The 24,656-nt window shown below is 38.5% G+C and overlaps 1 protein-coding gene across 1 annotated transcript; it reads right to left on the reverse strand.

Annotated features, from left to right (window-relative positions):
- Positions 1–319: 319 nt before the first annotated feature.
- Positions 320–18,752, reverse strand: LOC149846626 (zinc finger protein 4-like). Its single transcript, XM_089996461.1, has 3 exons — positions 18,654–18,752; positions 18,497–18,533; positions 320–1,432 (listed from the first exon to the last, which is right to left on the reverse strand). Exon 3 carries the CDS (start codon positions 1,371–1,373, stop codon positions 561–563), a length of 813 nt encoding a protein of 270 aa, XP_089852587.1. The 5' UTR covers positions 1,374–1,432; positions 18,497–18,533; positions 18,654–18,752; the 3' UTR covers positions 320–560.
- Positions 18,753–24,656: the final 5,904 nt, after the last annotated feature.

Here is a 24,656-nt window from a genome sequence, read left to right on the forward strand (position 1 = left end):
GGTTAGAAACCCATGGCGTGTATCTATTGCTGTGAGGCCAAAGCTGGGTGTACTCCCTGGTTTTTACTAATCAAGATAGTGAACTGCCTACTAGGGCTCTGCTCACCTGGTTGAGGTGAATTTTTACGAGTTTGAAACCCATGGTGTATATGTTTCTGCGAGGCCGAAGCTGGTTGTACTCCCACGTTGGCAAGGGGAACCTGAGGTTTTACACCAATGAATTAAGTGAGCGAATCTCACAAAAGAGAGAGAGAGAGAGAGAGAGAGAGAGAGAGAGAGAGAGAGAGAGAGAGAGAGATTTTCATCTTGAAAGCAGGAGTTGATAATGGCAATATACACATGCTCCTTTTTGACATATAATGGTTGCTCTACAAACATCAAAAATACAAACAATCCTCCTTCTACATGGATACTGGAGATTGAAGAGTTTAAAATAAGGATAAAACCTCCATGGCCTAATTGAAAACAAAGAAACATAATTGTCCCCTCTTTCCTCTGTACAGTAAACATTCCGCTAATGCACAAGGAGACACTGAGAAGGAAGCATCAGTCAGGACAGATCACAGACGAAGTGTAAGATCTGGCATTGATGATTCATCAGTGGGAAGCTGCATGATGTTAATATCAGCATTCCTCGGAGCTCCTTGCATCTGAAAACCAACCACCTTGTCTCTGTTGCTCATCTCCACTGTCTGTCGAAAACTTCCCGGCCACAACAGCTCCACTCGTTCATTGTCCATGAAAACCGGCAGCCCAATGTACCGGCTCTCAAATCTTGCACCACCTCTATTTCCAGCCTTGTCAAAAACAGCATTGTGTATCAGAGAATGCGCCTCTATCCCGAGAGACCGGTATGCGGATCCATGCAGAGACAGTGATGCCAAGCTTGCATATCTCTCTGAGAATACACCCAACCTATGGGCTCTTTTTGCCAACGTCCTCTCCCTCTTGTGAGCATTCTGATGGCCACCCAGAGCCTGAGAACTGAAGAATTTGCGATCACAATAGTTGCAAGAAAATATCCTGGGTTCAGATAGCTGGGGAGCGCGAGCAAGCCCTGGAGCATTGATGCCACTGCTGCTCTTGCTTGTGCTTGACATTGAAACACCTGCTGAAACCATCAGATCCAGCTTTTTCTCCGTGGAAGTACTTGCAGTTGTGATTCCATTATTACAGTTGAGTGACAGGTCCAGGGAGACTGGTTCAGATTTTAATTGGAAACTGAAAGGGTGGAGAGTGGGGGAGGAAATAGCATCCTTTATAATTTCTGGGGAGGTTTCTTGGTTGGATACGTTGGAGGCGGCCTGGCTGCTAACAACAGATTCTTCTTCAGTGGAATTTTCAGCTTCAAGCTCTGCTCCAGAACTGTTCATAGTTTTTCTTATGAGCCAAGAGCTTTCAGGTTTTTCTTTTTCACGTTAGTGGATTTTCACTGCATTTGGAATGGTAAGAGAGATACCAGAATTACTTTCACCATGAAGCACAAAAACAATTCAACTACAGCCATTTCAGAAATAGCCAGCAGAGCAAAAGGAAAACCACATATTGTTTATCTTGTTCCGTTCCTAGCATATTTCCTTGATCTTAGATTGCACAGTATGAAAACTGTCCAATAATTACCATGGTTCGAAAACCCAGTGACTCAGGAATAGGCTCGCCCACTAGTGACTCATGACTCGGGCAGGTCAACTGGGTGACTTGTTTGGGTTTTGTTAACTTCTGATTTTGTATAAAAATAATGTACTATTAGTCAACTAAATACAAAAAAAAACTAGAAAATGACATGATTTATTCTAAAATCACTAAATAAATCAAATAACATCATGCTAAGTTACATCTAAGCTACATCGAGTCATTTACTAACAAAAAATTGAAGTACAGAACAACTAAACTAGTGTTTCCATCTAGGTAACATAGTTCATGTAAGGAGTCTAACAATATCAATGAATTAAAACAAAAACAAGCATTGAACTTGAAGATCTTCAATAAATTGAAATTGACTAGTAAATTTAAGTATTTAACATTTACCAAAATTAAAAAATGTCAGAGTTTCAAGCTGCAAATTTAACAAATCACAACAATTATAAATTAGACAATAAAATTGTACCAATACCGCTAATCCAAAACATGTTTTTGACTTTTTGATCCTGTCATCTGAACATATTACATAGTACATAACATTAAAAATTTAAGAGTCTAAAATAATAAACCATGAGAAACTAATATCTAAAAGTTCACAGTTAGGAATGCAGAATTTATTTTCTGACATGAACTGTAGCATCAAACAGAATATAAGCTATCAAATATAGAGCAAATGATTGTTAAAATTAAATGTATACAAATACCAAACAAGGGTATTTTTGTCCTTTATATTTAGAACAGTCCACTAGGGACTGAAATGTAATTTTTTCTATTTCTTTTTTATTCTTTATTTTCTGTTTTTTGTCTGTTTCTGTGTCAGTCTTTTTGACTGTTGGGAGACAGTCCAACTAGACATTGGACTGCCTCCCAACAGTCATAAATATGACAGTTGGAAGGCAGTCCAACCTCTATTGGACTGCCTCCCATTCATTAAAGGTGAGGCTCTATAAATAGAGCCTCACCTCTACTTTGTATGTGTGCTTTTATAAAGCATTTGTTGTGGTATTCACCTTCTCACTTTGTTTTTCAATAGGCTTTTATGTCTTATTACTGTTTTTGTATTTTATCTCTTATGAGATTGTGATCGGTCCATTAGAGACCACATTGTTGTTGTGCATTTGTGTAGCTCTTTGTTGGCATTGTATTCAGGCACCCTTGTTTCATTTCATGGTATCAGAGCAAAGGTCTTTTTGAAAAAGCTTCCTTAGTGATCCTCGTGGTAAGTGTTCCTCACGCTCGTGTTAGTCATTCTTTTATTCAAATCCTCGTAATTCACTATGGGAGAAAGAGACTCTACCTCCGTCATCACATGCAAGCTAAATGAGAACAACTATTTGATATGGGCGACGGCAATGAAAAATCATATCAAAGGCAAAAAGCTATGGGGTTTTGTTAGTGGTTCTACTAACGAACCCCAACTCAAATTGACTAGAAGAGAAGGAGATCAAGTCAAAGTATTGTCCGAAGAAGAAAAGAAAAAAGCTTTACAAGAATACCAAGACAAGTTGGAAGATTGAAAAGCAAGCAACGCTCAAATTCTTTCATGGTTTATGAATACCATTGAATTTAAGATTGCCACCAACATCATCAAATTCAAGAAGGCATGTGATGCATGAGCCTTCTTAAAGAACTCTTTTATTCAAAAGGATACAGTTAGACTATATTATCTTCAAGACAAGGTACGTAATGCAAAACAAGGAGACAAAAGTGTGAGAGATTTTTATAGGGTTTTATCTCCCATTTGGGATGAATTAGCCATGTTAGAACCTAAATGAGAAGGTTCGACTATTGAAATGAGAAAAGCTCAAATAGAAAGAGAAAACCTTTTCTCTTTCTTGTATGGCCTCCGACCAAAATTTGAACAAGTTAGGTCCTCTTTACTTCACAGGACCTCAATTCCTTCTATAAGTGATGCTCTTGCGCAAATTTGTCAAGAAGAAACAAGACTTGGCATGCACAAGTCGAATGATAAGGTTCTTGCCATGGCAAGACCCGAAAACTTTGTAAAAACATATAAACTCCCTTATTTTGAGAGAAAAAACAATGGGGAAGGGCATCATAGAGGATATAAGGGTGGATATAAGGGCAAAATCATTTGTCATCATTGTAAGGAACCGGGACACATAAGACCGGATTGTCCCAAATTTAAGAAGGTAGCCGCTCTAAGTGAAGAAACTCAAGATATCAAGAAAGAAGGCAATTTCAATGATCTGACAATTGCTTAAATAGCGGAGGCCGTTTCACACATCCTTAAAGCGACTCCTTCTACATCTGGTGCCGCCATATCATCTTCTTCTTCTCCAGGTAAGTCCACTTGGATTTTGGATTCGAGAGCATCTTTTCATATGACATATAATGAATCCCTACTATCTGATTGCACCAATTCATACTTTTCATGTGTATCAACCGTCGATGACACTTCTTTAAAAGTCAAAAGCATAGGAAATCTCAAAGACACTTTAAAAAAAAAAATTGTTCCAAACGTACGAGTTATTCCAAAGTTAGATTTAAACCTTTTTTCAGTTTCCAAATTCTTAATCTTTTATGTCAAAGGTCTAAATTTATGTCTTTGACATGATTACAAAAAGAGTTTTTGGGTATACATAAAAAGTCTATATAATAGAGATCCCCACTTCTATGGCCTTGCCCAATCAGCTTCCCTGACTGGAGATCTTGCACCTAACAAGCCTTAGATGAGAAGAAGACTCTACACCCATTATCAAAAATTTGGAAAACTGAAAAAAGGTTTAAATCTAACTTTGGAATAACTCGTACGTTTGGAACAAAAAAAAATTTGAAGTGTCTTTGAAATTTTCTATGCTTTTGACTTTTAAAAAAGTGCCATCGGCGATTGATACACATGAAAAGTATGAATTGGTGCAATCGGATAATAGGGATTCATATTATGTTACATTCATAGATGATTTTAGTAGACATACTTGGATTTTTTTCCTCAAGCTTAAATCAGAAGTTTTTTCGTGTTTTTAAACTTTTCATAACCTTGTTATAAACCAATTTAAAATAAATATTAAAGTCCTTCGCTCCGACTGAGAGAGAGAGTTTCTTTTAAATGAATTTCAATCATATCTAAAAAATCATGGAATTTTACACCAACGATCTTGTCCAAGGACTCCTCAACAAAATGGAATTTTCGAAAGAAAACATCGTCACATTATTGAGACTGCTAGAATCCTTCTTATTTCAAAAAATGTTCCAAAACAATTTTGGGCCGAAGCTGCACTTATCGCAGTATATCTAATAAATAGAATGCCTTCTCAAGTCTTGGAAAACAAATCTCCAATTGAAAAACTTTTTGAAATTTCTCCTGATTTGAAAAGACTAAGAATATTTGGATGTAAATGTTTTGTGCTTCTTGAAAAATATAACAAACCTCTCCCAAAGCCATAAAATGTGTCTTTCTTGGATATGTCAAGAATCAAAAAGGCTATCAGTGCTATGATAAAACAAATGACAAACTTTATGTTTCTAGAAATGTTATTTTTCTTGAAAAAGAAAACAGATTTGATTTTGAAAAACCCAAAGAAGAAACCGAGTATGCTTTTTTATTTGATTTATTACCTAAATCAAATAATGAAATTGTTAATAACATTGAAAATTTTGAGTCTATTAATGACTCTAATGAAGAAAGAGAACCATCTCAAAATCTTTTATAGTATTCTAGACGAGATACTGGGGAGCATCCATGTGCCCTTGAAAGAAATAATCAATCAACAAATATTGAGGAAACTAGTGTTAGGAGATCTGAACGAATTCATAGACTTCCAACTAGATTCATGTCATATGAATCTTTTACTCCAAACTATAGAGCTTGTCTTCTAGCTATCCATTCATATCATGAACCATCTAACTACAATGAAGCTAAAAACATAGACGAGTGGGTAAAAGCCATGAAGATAGAATTAGATGCACTACATAAAGCTCATACCTGGACAATTCAACCTCTTCCCAAGGGAAAGAAGACTATAGGGTGTAGATGGGTCTTTAAAATCAAAACAAAAAGTGATGAGTCTCTAGAAAGATATAAAGCATGATTAGTTGCAAAAGGATACTCCCAAAAATATGGAATTGATTATGAGACATTTGCTTGAGTAGCCCATATGACCATAGTTAGGACTTTAGTTGCAGTAGCATCCATTAGAAAATGGCCTATTTATCAACTAGATGTTAAAAATGCATTTCTAAATGGAAATTTAAATGAAGAAGTGTACATGGTTCCTCCTCTCGGATTCACTATTGAAAATGGTATGGTTCTTTGACTTCAAAAGGCTTTGTACGGGCTTAAGCAAGCCCCTAAAGCATGGTATGATCGATTTAGTAATACAACAACAACAACAACAACAACAACTACGCCTTCATCCCAAAACAATTGGGGTCAGCGATATGAACCAAAAAAGAAATTCATTTTGGGTCTTCCACATGAATCCTTTTCCTCCAATCATTTCTATCCAACGCCATGTCCTCGGTGAGGTTCAAAGCATTCATATCCTTTCCTATCATCTCCATCCAAGTCTTCCTAGGCCTACCCCGACCTCTTTTAACTAATATATTTTCTCATTTCTCCAACCTTCTAACTGGAGCATCATTAGGCCTTCGCCGAATATGTCCAAACCACCGTAAACGATTCTCTCGCATCTTATTTTCAATGGGTGCAACACCTACCTTCTTACGTATCTCTTCGTTCCGAATCTTATCTTTTATTGTATTTCCACACATCCATCTAAGCATCCGCATCTCAGCTACACTCATTTTTTGAATATGATGTCTCTTGGCAGCCCAACATTCCGTACCATATAGTAAAGCGGGTCTAATAGTCGTCCTATAAAACTTTCCCTTCAACTGCAATGGCATTCTACGATCGCACAGCACTCCAGTAGCACTTTTCCATTTCATCCACCCAACCTTTATCCTATGATTTACATCTCCATCAATTTCTCCATACTTTTGAATGATGGATCCCAAATATTTGAAATAATCATTCACCGGTATATCTTGCTCACCAAGCTTCACTACACTCCCATCACTACTTCGTTGCTTACTAAACCGACATTCCATATATTCAGTCTTACTCTTACTCAACTTAAAACCTCTAGCTTCCAATGTCTGTCTCCATAATTCTAACTTAGCATTAACCCCAACTCTAGACTCATCAATCAAAACAATATCATCAGCAAACAACATACACCACGATACATTTTCTTGAATTGATCTCGTAAGCTCATCCATCACTATCGCAAATAGGAAAGGGCTTAAAGCAGATCCTTGATGTAACCCAACCGTTATCGGGAAATTGGTTGTCACCCCTCCACAAGTGCGGACATTGGTTACTACTCCTTCATACATATCTTTAATTATACTAATGTACTTGAGAGAAACACCTTTCTTCATCATTGTCCACCAAAGAACGTCCCTAGGTACTCTATCGTATGCCTTCTCTAAATCAATAAAAACCATATGAAAATCTTTGTTCCTCTCTCTATATCTTTCAATAAGTTGTCTAAGAAGATGTATAGCTTCCATAGTTGATCTTCCAGGCATAAAACCAAATTGATTCTCCGATATCATGACAACCTTCCTCAACCTAGACTCAATCACCCTCTCCCAAAGTTTCATAGTATGACTCATGAGTTTTATACCACGATAGTTTGTGCAATCTTGTATATCACCCTTATTCTTATATAAAGGCACCAAAGTACTCTTCCTCCACTCATTAGGCATCTTATTTGTTCGCCAAATCAAGTTAAAAAGATTTGTCAACCATTCTAAACCTTTCTCTCCCAAGCATTTCCAAGCCTCGATAGGTATACCATCTGGGCCAACTGCCCTTCTTGATTTCATTTTCTTCAAAGCCTCTGCAATTTCTTTCTTTTGAATCTTGCGCATGAAGTCACGATTTATCTCATGAAAAGGAATGGAGAAGTCTCCAAGATCTTGAGCATGACTATCATTAAATAGCTTATCAAAATAATCTTTCCATCTCTCCTTAATCTCCTCATATTTGACTAAAACCCTTTGCGTTTCATCTTTGATACATCTAACCATACCCAAATCCTTCGATTTCCTATCTCTCATCTTTGCAAGCCTATAAATATCCTTCTCGCCTTCTTTGGTATCCAACTTGTCATAAACCTCCTTATATACCTTAGCCCTCGCGTTTCGAACAACTTTTTTAGCTTCCTTCTTTGCTATCATATACTTCTCCAAATTCTCATTATCACGACTCTTACTTAGATTTCTATAACACTCTCTTTTAACCTTAATAGCTAATTTGACATCCTCGTTCCACCATGATGTATCCTTACCTAGTGGTGTACCGCCTTTAGACTCACCCAATACCTCCTTAGCTACTTTTCTCATACCACCCGCTATCTTATTCCACATTGATTCTGAAACCTCCTCGAGACACTAATCAGCTTCCTTAACTACCTGCTCTACAAACATTCCTTGTTTAGCTCCTTTCAGTGCCCACCACTTAATTCTAGGATCTATCCTATGTCTATCCCTTTTGCGGCATTGTCTAATTCTAAGATCTAAAATTAAGACTCTATGTTGTGTAGCTACACTTTCTCCCGGTATAACCTTACAATCGATGCAACAACCCCTATCTCTCTTTCTAAGTAGGAAAAAATCTATCTGACTCGTATTAACCCCACTTTTAAATGTTACTAGGTGAGACTCCCTCTTCCTAAACCAAGTGTTTGCTAAGATCATATCATAGGACAAACAAAAATCTAAAATCCTTTCTCCACTTTCATTTCTTTCTCCTATACCATAGCCTCCATGGATATTCTCAAATCCATCCCTACTAATGCCTACATGTCCATTAAGGTCACCGCCGATGAAAAGCTTTTCTCCATAAGATGTCTCTTGTACTACTCCATCTAAATCTTCCCAAAATTGATGCTTAATGGAATCATCTAAACCTACTTGAGGTGCATAAACACTAATAATATTAATAATATCCGTACCTAATACTAATTTAATAAGTAAAATTCTATCACCCTTCCTACGAACTTCAACTACATTATCTATAAACTGACGACTCATAACAATCCCTACTCCATTCCTATTCCTATTTATTCCTGTATACCAAATCTTATATCCCCAAGGTTCTATCACTTTAGCTTTCTCACCTACCCATTTGGTCTCTTGAAGACATAAAATATCAATCTTTCTCCTACACATAACATCTACTAACTCTACCAACTTACCAGTTAAAGACCCTATGTTCCAAGTGGCTAACCTAATTTTATGGTCTTGGACTAACTTCTTTACCCCCACCCGTCCAACAAAGTGAGGGAACCCTTGCCTATTTGACACCACACCCGGGCGCCGGTGTGACGCGTCGCTTCTGGGCGACGACCTAGCAACCCTTGCACATTTATCACTGCCTCCGGGCCTAGAGAGTACAGCGCGTCGCTCAGTAGGGAACGCCCCAACGAAATTCTCATATTGGTTCATTTTCATAGGATATGACAAAGTTTTTATGCTGGCTGTCACAGGCCTACCGCAACCCTCCTCCTTTATCCGGGCTTGGGACCGGCAGTGTATAACTACACAGGCGGAGTTTATGATCGATTTAGTAATACCATATTAAAATTTGGTTTTAAATCCTGTTACACTGACACTGCTTTGTTTATAAGATTTACAGATACCTCTATTATTATTCTTCTTTTGTATGTTGATGACATGATCATCACTTTAATGATCAAAAGGAAATTGAAGAAATTAAAGTTATGCTTAAAAAATCTTTTGATATGACAAATCTTAGTTTTTTGAGATATTTCTTAGGCATTGAAGTGACTTACTCACCAAGGGGATACATTTTATCTCAAATCAAGTTTGCAGCAGATATTGTTGCACGTTCAAGAATCACTGACACAAAGTATGCGAACACGCCTAAGATGATAAATGCAAAAATGAGAGCTGAAGATGGCATACTATTAGATGATCCAATACCTTATAGGCAACTTATCGGATCACTAATGTACCTTTCTATTTCTAGACCTGATATTGCGTATGTTGTACACAACGCCAGCCAGTTTCAACATGTGTCCACATCAGTTCACATGAGTGTCGTATTGAGAATAGTTTGATACATTTAGAAAACTATTTCTAAAGGGCTATTTTTATCATCTTCCTCATCTTTAAATCTTATTGCATATACTGATTCTGACTGGGGAGGAAATCCCAATAATCGTTATTCAACTACTGTCTTTTGTATTTTTTTAGGTGATTCTCTTATTTCTTGGCGATGCAAGAAACAACAAAAGGTATCCTTATCCTCCACTGAAGCTGAGTATAGGGCAATGGCTACAACAACCACTGAAGTTGTGTGGATTCGTGCATTACTTTCAGATATGGGAGTTGATATTTCAGAGCCTACAAAATTATGCTGCGACAACAAAAGTGCCATATAAATTGCCATCAATCATACCTTTCATGAGCGAACAAAACACATTGAGATGGATTGTCACTATGTTTGCGAAGAATATTTGAAGGGGACTATTACATTGCCATATGTTCAGTCAGAATTTCATATCGCAGACTTTTTCACCAAAGCTCTTCCTTTGCCTAGATTTTTGTATCTTCTTAACAAACTTTCGGTGATTTCACCGTAAGTTTGAGGGGGAGTGTTAAAATTAAATGTATAAAAATACCAAACAAGGATATTTTTGTCCTTTATATTTAGAACAGTCCACTAGGGACTAAAATGTAAAATTTTTTATTTCTTTTTTATTCTTTATTTTCTGTTTTTTGACTGTTTCTGTGTCAGTCTTTTTGACTGTTGGGCTGCAGTCATAAATATGACCGTTGGAAGGCAGTCCAACATCTATTGGACTGCCTCCCATTCATTAAAGGTGAGGCCTCACTCTACTTTGTATGTGTGCTTTTATAAAGCATTTGCTGTGGTATTCAACTTCTCACTTTGTTTTTTAATAGGCTTTTATGCCTTATTACTGTTTTTGTATTTTATCTCTTATGAGATTGTGATCAGTCCATTAGAGACCACATTGTTGTTGTGCATTTGTGTAGCGCTTTGTTGGCATTGTATTCGTTCACCCAAATAAATGTCGCATTCCACAGTGGAAAACTATATTGGTTCCTCAGATTAGCATGCAGAGCATATTTGTGGTTTTTGCTTCTTGAACATTCAATGTAAAGTTACTCTTGTACAGAAAGAAAGGATCAAGATAAAAAGGTAGCATCACATCTGCAACAGAGAATCATAAATTGCAGAAATAGACTACCAGAGAACCAAAAAGATGAAAAAAATAGACAATAAAACTGTGCAATACCACTAATCCAGGTATGAGACACAAAGTATCATTATACACCAAAAAAGAATGATAATGTTTACTAGAATTAAGTAAAGTGTAAGAAGCACAAACCAAAAGGATCACACGCATTGGAAATTGAACAGCCAATGATCCATTCATATAGATCAACTGCATCACATGTACTTCAATTATTTTTTTATCCTGTCACCAGTTTAATTTTTCTGAAATTGTCTGAAACTAAGTACAGGTAGGGTGCATAGGCATCATTACTAATGGAAAATGAAAAGTAGAGGTTTCATTATTTTGCATACTCGATAGCTCCCATACAATATTATAAACAAATGGAACAAAATGATATTATGAACGAGTTGTGCCTATTTACCAATTATGATGTATGCAGACTGGTTTTTGACTGCTTAGTCATTCAAATCATGATAATACTTATATGTGATATGACAGCTGCACTAAGTCACATGGGTGCGGGTGCGACATGGGTGCGGCGCAATTTCAAAAATTTTGGACATGGGGACTCGGCTATATATATATATATATATATATATATATATATATATATATATATATATATATATATATATATATATATATATATATATATATATATATATATATATATATATAGAGAGAGAGAGAGAGAGAGAGAGAGAGAGAGAGAGAGAGAGAGAGAAATTATTGGACCTGGGTCCAGTGGCGGAGCCAGAGGTGGGCATGGGTGGGCGGTCGCCCACCCCAGAATTAGAAACCGAGTGGAAATATGATACGACTCGGGTCTTCTTCTTCATTTCGCACAATTTGGTGGTTGCATTCTTTCCTTGCGAATGCTTGTCGAAGAAGATCAAAGCAGGGTGGTGCAGGAGTGGAGATCAAGCCTCCCTACAATACAGAGTACCCTATGGCACCCAGACGCAGGAGACGGTGGACATGGGATGGAGCCAGCCGAGGGAGTTGCTCCACCTCATGCTGTGGCGAGGACCATCCTCTCCGAGAGGGAACTGAGGAGGCACCTCAGTTGGAAGACCTTCGGCTTGCTGCTGGATCACCACCGAGAAGGAGGTGGCTCAGCTACCGAAACAGGCTTTCGATCTCGATCTATGATCTTCACCACCACGGAGGCTTCGAGCCATTGCGCCACCGATAGAGGTCGATCATCACCACCCGAAGTCTGCCCACCCAACGAAAAACTTCTGGCTCCGCCACTGCCTGGGTCAGGTCCGGACCCGACCCGGATCCGGACCGGGTTACCATTCCCCCCTCCCCCCGTGCTTTTATAAAGCAACATAGGGCGGTTAGGGTTTTCTCATTCGAGAAAACCCTCCCCACCTCTGCCGCCTGCCCTCTCTACTCTCCAACCACCACTGCCCCCACTCTGGCAGCTTCGCCGGAGCCCTCGCTGGCCACCTCTTTTGCTCGTACCCCCTCTGTCACCCTCTTCCTCCCTGTGTCCGGCAGACACAACCAACGACCCCCAGACAGCCCCGACCAGTATTTCCTCCTTCCTCTTCCACGGATTCTCCTCGCCAACAACAGTCGTCAGAGCCACGTCGTCGCAACCTTCTCAGGTGACCTCTCCCCCTCTCCATGTCTACTTCTTTTTCCTTTGTCATCTTTTTCTTCTCCTTCCCTCGTCCTCTTCTGTTCGTTGGCGGCCTCGCTCCCCTCTGGTAAATCCCCCCCCCTCGTCTCCCGGCTCGCCGGAGACGCCGGTAGGTCGCCGGCCTCCCCTCTCCCAGGTGCGTTGACCGAGTCTATAAAGTGGACGGACTCGGTCCAAGTGCATTGGCCGAGTCCAACACTTGTTGACCAAGTCCGCCCCGTGTCAGTGCGTGTTGACGCGGGTGCGTCGACCCCCTAGCCGAGTCCGTGTGACATAGCAGCTGCAACAGTAGAATATATGTTTCAAAGAGTCCTTTTAGAGACAAGTACCTGTATTTGATATAGTCAAGAATATGCACATAATTTTGTCGATATTGTTTCATGGTATTGATCCTTTACTTTGTAGATACTTGCTTTTTTTTCTCTTTTGAAATGCCATTTAGTATGGAGAAGATATTCATGCTTTCAGATTATGAGTTTAGAACAAGCACATGCATGCACACACACACACACAAACACCTATATATATATATATATATAATATCTGTGTGTGTGCATCATGTGTTACCATGCCCTACTTTTACAAAATTGCTATCCTGTACCAAGCATGTCCATGGCATATGTCTCATATCCATATCTTTATCTATGTGACAGGCGGCTAATTCTACAAAATCAGGGGTATTTTTGGGTTTAACCAAAAAGCAAACAGAACTTTGGCAGAGAAACTACCAGAACTTTACAGGTGGCAGCACAGAGCTGCTAGACTTCAAACTCAGACCTGGGATAGGCTATGATTTTTTATGCATCAATCAGCTTTTCTAACAAGCATAAACCGTAGATAAATGTATTATCTTTTATTCATGATGGATATTAGTTGGTTTCCCTAACAAGCAAGCAGCTTCTCAAATAGCTATTTCTTTCCTAAATTGCCTACTTTCACCTTTTCACAATATGCTCCCTTTCTACCTTCTTGACAAGAATGATTTTCAGATGCTAATGGGATCCACATAAACAAATCAAAGCCATCTCCAGTCCTGGCAGAAGGAGGTGAAAGTCAACCACCCTCCAAAAAGGTCTGCAGACATTTCTCTAAAGTGTGTTTGATTGAAAACAAGGAAACCTTTCATCTGAACTTGTTTAAACATTTTTTTGGTATTTCTGTGCCAATATAATTTTTTTATTATGGCTAATGCAAAGAAGAGAAACTTCATTGGTTACTAAGAAATCTACAACTTGGAGAATTTTTTTACCAAGGCATATTTCTGTCTGACAGAAGTTTGGAAAATGCATGAGCTCCATACTTTTACGTTCCCATTTTTTTCACATTAAATGCACCCTGAAAGTTGAAATCCAAGTGTTTTTGTGACATCCTAACTCCAGTATCCCTTTCTATCACATTAAAGTATGCAGAAACTACCTAAGAGAGACCATATATTTTTAATATTCATGGTATCTAGAATTTTATTTCTCAGACATTCATAAAAGAACAATGTTTTTCATATTCCAGTTTGTTTTCAAGAAAAAAACTATTCTAACAGACAATATGCTTTAGGGAATTAGCAGGAAAAACATTAAAAAGTATAACAAATAAAATGGATTCAAAGAGCAACCATCACAAGAGTGCACCATAATTATCTCTAAAACGTTGAGTTGATGGATCTTGGATCACTCACTGAGCCAAGATCACATGACAGGCCTCTTGTATTGTTCATAACAAATGAGAACAAGATTAGCCAGCCCTGTGAGAGAATGAATTACAGGTGACAAAGATAACTATGCTGAAATTTTGAGGCAGCCATTACAAGATATTCTAGCTCAGTGTGCTAATCACAGTTTTTTGCTTGAAGCACCAACTACTATTCTGAAAAAATCATCAAATAAACCACAAACATATGGTATATGAGAGTCCGAGAACAAAGACAAAAATGATGCACAGAATAACCATGTATGGGAAAACATTCCTGAACCCATTAAGTGAGCTGATACAAATGACATCTCATCAATCTTTTGCATATCCTTTAATAGAGTTCTTTGTTATTGACATTCAAGAAGACCTAACATAAGGCAGTAGGATAAAATGTTCAAAGTGCAAAAGCTTAAGTATGCAGATTCCAAGCCACTAATGGTTTTGAGTTACTAAAATGAACCATTAAGACACTTTAGTTTTGAGGAAGCATTCTTATTCTTGAAGTCACATGCCAATGTCAGGATCAAGTACAAAGCCTCTGCCTGAAGTCTGCTGAAGCCACTTGGGCATGAAATCCTCAAATAACTTCAGAAAAAAAAGAGTGTAATTATATTAATGATGTTTTACAGTGGTAAATCCAGATTAGTGCACATTGTTTTCTTGTCACTATATTATCATTATAATAGGCTAACTCACATGTATCATTTATACTGAACCTGCCAATCTGCCCTGAGAAGAGGTGTGTTCACATAGTATAGGAATTCTTTTACCTAAGTGAAGCCATTTACATATATCCAGATACCAAAGTATCAATTCAATAAATTTGTAGGTTTTAGTAAAAGTTTATCCACTTTAGTAGGCTTTGTAGCCTATATTATGACAACATGGTGAGTCTCATCATTTTTTCTTCTCCACGTTTCTGTAGGTGTTTCTACCGCATCGACTAATTTTCTCCTTGCTCAAGCCCTACTGTTAATTGTTGCTTGCACAGTCTTTAGTCATAGGGAACTCATTCCTTTTGTTCTTTTCCCATGCCTAACAAAATAATGATTTTTGTGGATGTTTATAATTTCTGCAATACTTGGCTCTACCACAAGTAGCAAGCACAAGCATGTGGCCTTCCAACCAACAAAACCCCAACCTACCCCTCAACGTGCTTGTATCCGATGTTTAGAAAAGCTTTGGGCAGAGGTGAAGTGGTTTGGACATTATGGAGCAAGGTGTAAGCCTCAAACTTGTTTTTTTTTTTTTGACATATAAAAAAGGTTTGAAAAAAAATGAAAAAGAATTCCATTGGAGTTTAAAAGATATTCAGCATTCAGTCATCAAGTCTATTTGGCTCAAGCTATGATACACTTGCAACTCTCTCTCTCTCTCTCTCTCTCTCTCTCTCTCTCCATATATATATATATATATATATAGACACACGCACATACATACACACATACATATACATATATATATATATATATATATATATATATATATAGCATTTCTCTCTCTCTCTCTCTCACCTGTGTGCATGTTACAATTTCACACATGCACATACACACAGATGGTACATTTACAACCAAAAAATAGAAGAAAAAAGAAATGCCTCTTGGTTGCATAAGCCTTAAGGAAAGGCATACACCTCACTTTAAGTGAGGCTTAAGGGCATGTTTGATTGTGCGTTCGGCGTGCACGTTGCGGATGTGCATGATGCACCTGCAATCAAACTGACGCAGGATGCACTGGACACAAAGTTTTTGTACCCTGTCCAGGACAAACTGGACTGTGTGTCCTGGACAGTATCACTGTCCTCTCTGTCCTGGGTAAGTTGTTCTGTCCTAACCTGAACAGGGAGTCAAACACACCCTAAGCCTCACACAAACTCTGCTTCTATTGGAAGAGCACTGTAAATTCACAGCATCTTGGGAAAAGAATTGCACCTCTGACCTTGAGGTAGGTGACCTCGAAAATGGAGATTGCATCTTCCCCTTTTGTAGCACCAATACTTTTCTGAAATGCTCTCTTATAGATTGGGCAGACTGCGAGGCCTTTTCAGATTTTTGTGATTTACTTCTGGCCTGATTAGTAAGACCTAAGTGACAGTCATGCATTACCTACATGGCAAGAGCCACTGATGTGCTTGAATGATCCCCACAAGTAACACAAAAGGCAACTTAGCTAGAATCCCACAATGCACCTTCTTGATTATGATGTCACCAACCATGTAATGTTGTCCACACCACTATCATAAGCATTTCCAAGACCTCAAAGTCTGCATTCCCAATGGTGATCACAAAGCATCTTTACATTATTCTAGTTCCACTTTCATCTGCTATCTGCGGCATGCCTTCTTTCATCAGCAAATTGTTGGTAGATATGATGCTGCAGCTAGAACTATCACAGTGCTTGCACACCCATGGGTACCACGTTCATTTTTTGTATCCATTTTTGTTCAAACTTGTTTATTTTTACAAATCAGAACCAATTATAACTTCCAAGCTATGCATATAGCCATTTATATCGAAAAATCGTGTGAGCTTGCTGATGCATATGCAGAGTTGTACACATTAGCAAGTGTTTGAGTGCAAATATGACAATATATATGTTTATTTGTTTACATACATATATTATCTACACATAAGTGTGCACACATGTATGTTGGGATCACTAACTCAAATAATACCATGCCAATTTACATGTATAAGTAGGACAGACAATCTGTCTGATGAGTTTTATGGACTGACACCAAATGAGAGTGAACACTAGGCAGGTATAGCTCTAACAAGAAGAAGCTCCCAGAAATACTTACAAGAGGTAGGGAGAGAAAAAGCATCACTGAGTCTCTAACATGAAAATTCTCATTCATCCATTCCCCATGTTTCTTCAACATTCATCTATACAAAGATCAACTCCACAGGAAGCCACATCCTAAATGAGAATTTAAATAACAGGGCAAAGCCCTGAAGCTTATACGTCTTCGATTTTCATTAAACAAAAGATAACACTACCTAAACCCTGTTAATGATCTAAAAAATTTACCACTTTCTGCATATAGCTATGCTCTATCAGCCAACAGCCATCAATATCATCAAAGGAAAAAATATCAGAACATGATCTACAGGGCCCAACATTTCAGACAACTCAAGATGCTGTAGATTTTGAAGAGAGATGAAAGAATGCTTCCAGTTCAATAGTGAAATAACTTTTTTTATCAGTGACAATTAAATACAGCATATTCGACAAAAGGCCACTATTACACAGACAAAAACCCCACATCTGAATCGGAAAACTAAAGGTTTTGCAACAAATATTTCAAATAAAGATCCAACTGTGTTAGCTAAAATGCTTAATTATAGAGTCATCTCAAGAATGAGAAAAGATCATTCTACTAGCGCACTGACTAAAACATACAAAAATATCAAATGGAAGAGATATCTTTGAAGCCCATCTTCAAGAACAAGAGCTCACATCACTTTTCTAGTGAAGAAACTACATTAACAGCATCAAGAAGCACATCAACAGCTAGTGAAAGTGACACCAATCAAATCAGGCTTAATGGCCTTACATTCTCATGGTAACAACTAATGAACTAATGCATTGATTCCAAAGCAGTCCTACAGTCAAAAACTACGATAAATTAGATAACAATCACTGTCAAATAAGATCCTGTATGATTACAACTCAAAGCTTGTGGTCGGTTTCAATCAAAGACTTCATCAAAAGGATAACTTCAAGGTACAAGCACCAACTGCTCACCCACCATCAAATGCCTTATTAATTCTTCAACGATGCACAAACACAATCACCAAAAAAAAATTGCACGCAGAACACTAAAAAGAGGCAGAGCATAGGATATTCTATGAAGAACCTAGTCACTCCACCGTATGCAACAGAGTGAACCAACTCCGCCCCAATCAGTTCAAATTTCAGCCAGTGGCCTCACTCCACAAGAAACTTCATATTGCCTAGAAATAAACAGTTGAAGTATCACATGAAAGACACGTTACACCCATAAAAAATAACACAACCAAGTCGATCACCCAACATGGTCTATACAAATTAAACAATTCTAAATCTCCAAACTAAATCAGAAAACCCTCTTTATTAAACCCCACACAAAAGGACCTCAATGCATCAACATATTTCCAAGACCACCAAAAACCATTAAATAATGAGAAAAGATGACAACAGCTTAAATCATTAAAAAGGAACACATAAACCGCAAAAACACAACACATGATCCAAAACAAACTACACAATCAAATACCTGGAATTAAACAAGGCCAACCCTCAATCACAACCAACTGCATCCATTAAAACAAAAGGAAAAAAAATCCCATAAATTAATAAGAAAGGACACATTAAATCACCAACCAAATGAAATCCAACTTTCTACAAGGAGAGAAGTGACAACTCTCTCATACTTCAGACCAGGCAGCCCCCCACGTCCATCACTTGATCAAAACCAGCAAATTCCCTGCTTCCCACTGCTCGCAAGAATTCGTTGTTTTGAGAGAGAGAGATGGCTTTTTTTTAGAGAAGAGGGTTAATATTGCAGTGATGACTCCCTTGTGTGTGATGGAAAGTGATGGTTTATTATGGGAAGCAAGTCATGAAACTGCGTTGGTGGGGGGCGGCTGTTTGGTACGGTCAGAGTCAAGACAAGACGTAAGGGAGAGGTCGGATAAAGGGAAAGAGGCAACAGCAGCCGCAGCAGCGGCACAATTAAAGCAAAAGGAGATGATGATACTGCTCAAACTTTCTGTTGCAATTTTTTTTTTCAAATGGTCCCTTCCTCTCTCTCTCTCTACTCCACACTGGTCCCCTCAACGTACGGCTCCTCTCCCATGCCATGTACTCTGACATGCATGTCTTTGGTACTGCTGCTTGCCGAGCCTGCTTCTTCATCCATTCTCTTTTGTTTTGGTGGCATTTTCCAACATCACCCCAAACGGCCAATAAACATGTAAAGTTCAACTGCCAACAAGTAAGCAGCGGCGCAAAAAGATTCCCCTCGACTTGTGAATGTCACCAAGTTGACCGGACGTCACAAGTTCCACACTCATGAGTGGGGTCCTCGGTCGAAGCTGGGCGTACTCACCGATGGGCAGAGGGACCTTAAGGGTTTTACCACCTGATGCGATCGGTGATGGGGTTTTTACTTGGATTATCCAAGAAAAAACAAGAATGCATTTTTCTCTCTAACTATTATCATTTTATTTATGCGGAGCTTGCATGCCTCTGTAATGCTGCACCACTTTTTGCTGACCATCCATATCAACGTTCCTTGAAATGAACACCAAAAGCTCGTCTCGAGAAATATCGAGATAAAGGGCTGTCAAGAGTGCAGCAAGGTTGCACGTTACGTACAAGTCTTTATAAGTAGGGGTATCAATGGATCGGGTTTGACCAGGATTCAATCTGCACCGAACCCTATAAGGTCACCATTTAGTGATAAAGGAGGTCTGATTACAATCCTGGTTGGACAAAGAGACTGACTAATAGGGATGGCAGTGGACCAGGAGAAAGCGGGGCCCAGCCCCACCTCGCTTCTTTTGGACCGGGGATGAAGGTTAAAATTCATCTCCATGCAGGGATGGACTTACGCTTTCCCCCGCCCTGCCCGGTCTCCATCACGATCCCCGCCCTCCCATCGGGCCATCCCCATATGAACGGGAGTTGGGTGAACGTTTGAAATTCAAACACACATGAACGAGAGTTTAGTCCCATATCTTTCAGAAAGAGATGTAGGTGCCCCACTCTCTTGTATATAAAGGGGGTGAGAGGTAAGTAGGATGGCAGTGGACCGGGGGAAAGTGGGGCCCTGCCCCACCTCACCCTGTTTGGACTGGGGATGAAAGGCATGAAACGGGGATAGAGGAGGGGGTGGAGGTTAAAATCCATCCCCGTGTGGGGATGAAGGTTCAAAATTTGAGACAGGGTGGGGGTGAGACCTTGTCCCCCGCCCCGGTCCATTGCCATCTCTAGTCTAATACATGGAGCTGGGTATGGTTTGTGTATGGCCTGGTTTGAGTTTTGAAAAGATAGGCAATTTTTTAAAAATTTTAATGTAAGAAATATTAAAAAACATATTATTTTTCGGGTATAGTCCTGGTCTGGTTCATGTAATATTTATAGGACCTGGGTTCACTTATAGTGGTTCTGATTGGACTCGAAACCATACTGGGTACCAACACCTTAAATCAAATCCAGTGTTACCTGGGTCCCAACAAGATGCGATCCATTTAAACCCCTATTTATAAGTATACAGCCAACTTTACCCAATTCGAGTTTAGGTGTAAATTGCCTTTGAATACATAAACTTTTTGTACTATATATATATATATATATATATATATATGTATATATAATGTGTTCCTAAGGCCTTCTTTCAAGTCCCTTCAAAAATCATATTTTTAAGTTTTTTTTTTATATCTAACACCGTATATGTGATCTATAGGTTTTTGTTTAGTGAAACCAGCTTTTGGATCGCCGAAATCTGCCATGTATACAGTTTTTTCAGTGATATGAAATTAAAAGGTACCTATTTTTTTTGCGCAGAAAAAAAAAATGAAGCCTAATATGTTCACTTCTTTATATTTATATATATATAAACAAGGTGGATTTGGTAAGAATGTAAATAATTGAATATTTATAAAGATTATGAGTCACATCGTAAAGTCGTTGGGAGATGAGCTCTTACGGGAAGGAGAAGAGCCCAAGATAGCAGCGAAGGAGAGCTGCCAATTGTGGCCATCGGAGGGCTCAGATGTAGGTAGGAAGAGGTGGATGCTGGAGGATCGCGGTTAGGTTGGGGGAGAAAGGGGAAGGGAGGTAGAGAGACAGAGAGAGAGGTTCTGGAGTGGAGTGGAGGGGAGGAGGATGGGGGTGAGAAGGGAACCAGGGGACGGACTCATTGTTTCCCCTAAAGTTCACATCTTAATCCTCTATTCGTTTTCAATATTGATCAAATGCCAATAACCCCACCATCAAATCTCCAATTAAATGTCATCCTCCCAAAACATACATCACTGCTTTGCATCAGAAACATATAAAAAAAAGTCTATGTGACTGGAAAAATCAAGAGAAACAGAAAGCCCAAAAGACATGAAAGAGGAGCTCGGACAACAGCACCCCGAGGTGATGGGCTCCTGCAGTAGGAGAACATGCATGCAGAGATGAGGCGATGTAGGGGCTCCAGGGAGGCGGGACGCCAAGGTAAGAGGTGGGACTCCAACAAGGTGGGGTGAGCAAAAGCCTTCGGCAAGTTTCGATTGGGGTTCCATTCCAGCAAGGAGAAGAAGGAAGAATGTGTAAGAGAGAGAGAGAGATATTTGGTTCTCATTGGGGGTTGTCTCGAGTACGTGTGTCAACGGGTCTGGTTTATCCGGACCAAACCCTGTAGGGTCCGGGTATGGTGATAAATAAGAAAACCCATTTAAGATCCTGGTCCAGACCCGAAGGTCTAATTAATACATGGATTCGGGTATAATTTGTGAAATTTTATACCAAACCCGGGCCTGACCCGAGTTTTGATTAAGACCTACAATTTCTTAATGTAAAAATGATATAAAATATTATTTTACAGGGTATAGTCCAAGTCCGGTTCTTGTAGTTTTTATCGGTGTGAGTATTGTTTCTCTTACAGTAGACCTTATTAGACTCAGGTCCTGATAGCATACCCGAGGATCTGGTCCAAGTCTGGTTTCACCTGGGTCCAAACCAAACCTGACCCGTTGGCTGAGAGCGATATTTCCTTTTTTGCTAAAAGAACAGCCCAAAGCAAACAATGTTCAAATGTTTGAACTTCATTCACGTGGACCATCCAATATGTTGATTTGCTGTGAGATTGGTTCGACCAACCCAAAACAAGCTGTTGGTCAAACACTTTTCTCATATATATATATATATATATATATATATGGTTGTATTGTACCATCATAACGTACATTCTTGATTGACATGGATCTAAATTCCAAATGCAAAATCTAACCTTTATTTTACTGTTTTTGTGACTTGTTTTTATAGTATTTTTAAACCTCCCTTGTTTTCATGATTTGTAAGCCATTGATTTTCATTATCTTAAGAATAGGAACTTATTATATATTAGACACGAAATACTAAATATATTTGTATGATTAGATTCCTAGAAACAAGGTACTCGGCATGGTGTCATGGTACATATATATATATATATATATATATATATATATATATATATATATACATGCTGAATGGTTCTTTGGGTATTTTTTTGTGATTTCAACCTTATAAATGTGTTGGGCATGATTGATTTACTAAGAATCCACACCCAGATCATGTGTTTTTTATCAAAAAACAAAATATACGGGGCTTAAAAAAAATTACAAAAATTTTGGACGTTAATTTTTTTAACTTAATAAAAACCGACCCATGTGTCATAATTGAACACTTTGAGAGTTGATTCGTGTAAAATCAAGTACAGATTAACTCAAATGTATTGCCATTAGGCTGTCAATGGGTCGGGTTTATCCACCCTATAGAGTCCGGGTATGGTGATAAATAAGACCTTATTAAGACCCGGGTCCGAACTCAAAGATTTGATTAATACATGGAGCCGAGTATAGTTTGTGAAATTTTATACCAGACTTGAGCCCGACCCGAGTTTCGATTAAGACTCGTAACTTTTAAATGTAAAAATGATAAAAAAAATATTATTTTACTAGGTATAGCCCAAGTCTGATTCATATAGTTTTTATGACCTGGGTATGGTTTCTCTTATGGTAGGTCTGATTAGACCCATCTTCAAACCCAATACCATACTCCAAATTTGGGGTTAGGTCAAGTTCTACCTGGGTCTGAACCAAACCCGACCCATTGAGAGCCCTAATTATCATATATATATAAGAGAAAAAAAATTGGGTCCGTGCTAATCCCAGGGTTTTTTGGGCTTTTTTCATCTTATTTTTAAATTCTGACCATACAAATGTGATCTATATAATTGATTCTATAGGGATCAACTCTTGAATCATTTGATTCCAACACATGCGTGGGTTTTATAAAGTTCAAAAAATCATCGGTCCAAAATATTTGTAAAATTTTGAGTCTCCAAACATCATTTTTTCATCGAAAACACATGATCCAGGTGTGGATTCTTAGTAAGTCAGACCATGCCCAACACATTTATGGAACCAGAACCGCATAAAAAGCATCAGAGAAGCCTGAAAAACCCATTTAACATGCAGTTTAGCACCAAATGGGTTTATCACGGACCCATTTTCCTATATATATATATATATATAAAGGAATGGGTAGGTCCATGCTGCTTTTTGTGCTTACCGTGTGCCTATTTATATTGGATAGGTTTTGTTTTATCAAAAATCTGACACTTACATATATGTTCTACCTGATAGATCTGATATCATATTTTTTGAGAAAAAATGATGAATTTTTAAGTAATGAATATTTTTTAAAATTATAGGCTGCTGTTTTTTGAATCTTATAAAAATCTAACTTGGTGTCAGAATAGGATGATCCAAAAGTCTGATTGCCACAAAATCAAGCACGTAGATCACATTTGTATGATCCTATTTTAAACAAAATAGAAATAATCTTTTCAAAGCTCAGTAGGCATGGGGTAGGCACAAAAAGCATTAGTCACCTACCCATTACCATATATATATAGAGAGAGAAATTAATGGGTAGGTGTGAAATTGATACATGATACATGTTAAATGGCTTTTTTTGCCCTTCTGGTATTTTTTTTTTCAGTTCCAACCCCATAAATGTGTTGGGCATGGTCGATTTACGAGGAATCTACACATGGATCATGTATTTTTGATAAAAAAAAAATAATATTTAAAGCTTAAAAAAATTACAAAGATTTTGTACCGTTCATTTTTTGAAACTTATAAAAACCCACCCATGTGTCTTTACCTAACACTTTATTAGCTGGTCCTTATAAAGTCAAGTACATAGATCACATTTGTACCGTCAGAGTTTAAAAATAAAACAAAAAAACCTTGACAACTCATTTAGCACCTACCCATTATTCTCTTTCTCGCCATATATATATATATAGATACCTAAAAAAGGAAACGTTGTACACTGATTATAGATCCAAAAGAGTCTGGTTCCACGGTGCAGCATGGCATATAGCCATTCGCCACGTGTCCAAGATTTAAGGCTGAAAAAACGTGGAGAAAACGAGGGCATTGTTTCTCCATTTTACCCTTTCAAACTGAAAAAAATACCGTCCCCCTCAACGCCTGTGACGAACGTCGGGCTCCGCCGGCCGGTTTTTTGGCAGCAACCGGCTGGACTTGTACCGCAGCCCTAGCCCACCTTGCCCGTCTTGACCTCAAGGACCTTGCTGGGCCCATCCGCCCCGACTCGGTGACCTCACCTGACTCATTTTCCTCGCCCTCGATGCCAAATGCCTAACCGGT

This window comes from Nuphar pumila, chromosome 2 (genome assembly GCF_984573655.1).
Source record: "Nuphar pumila chromosome 2, dmNupPumi1.hap1.1, whole genome shotgun sequence".
NCBI lineage: Eukaryota > Viridiplantae > Streptophyta > Magnoliopsida > Nymphaeales > Nymphaeaceae > Nuphar > Nuphar pumila.

Coding starts and splice junctions, on each gene's coding strand:
- LOC149846626 (XM_089996461.1), bottom strand. CDS start 1,373: ATGAACAGTTCTGGAGCAGAGCTTGAAGCTGAAAATTCCACTGAAGAA.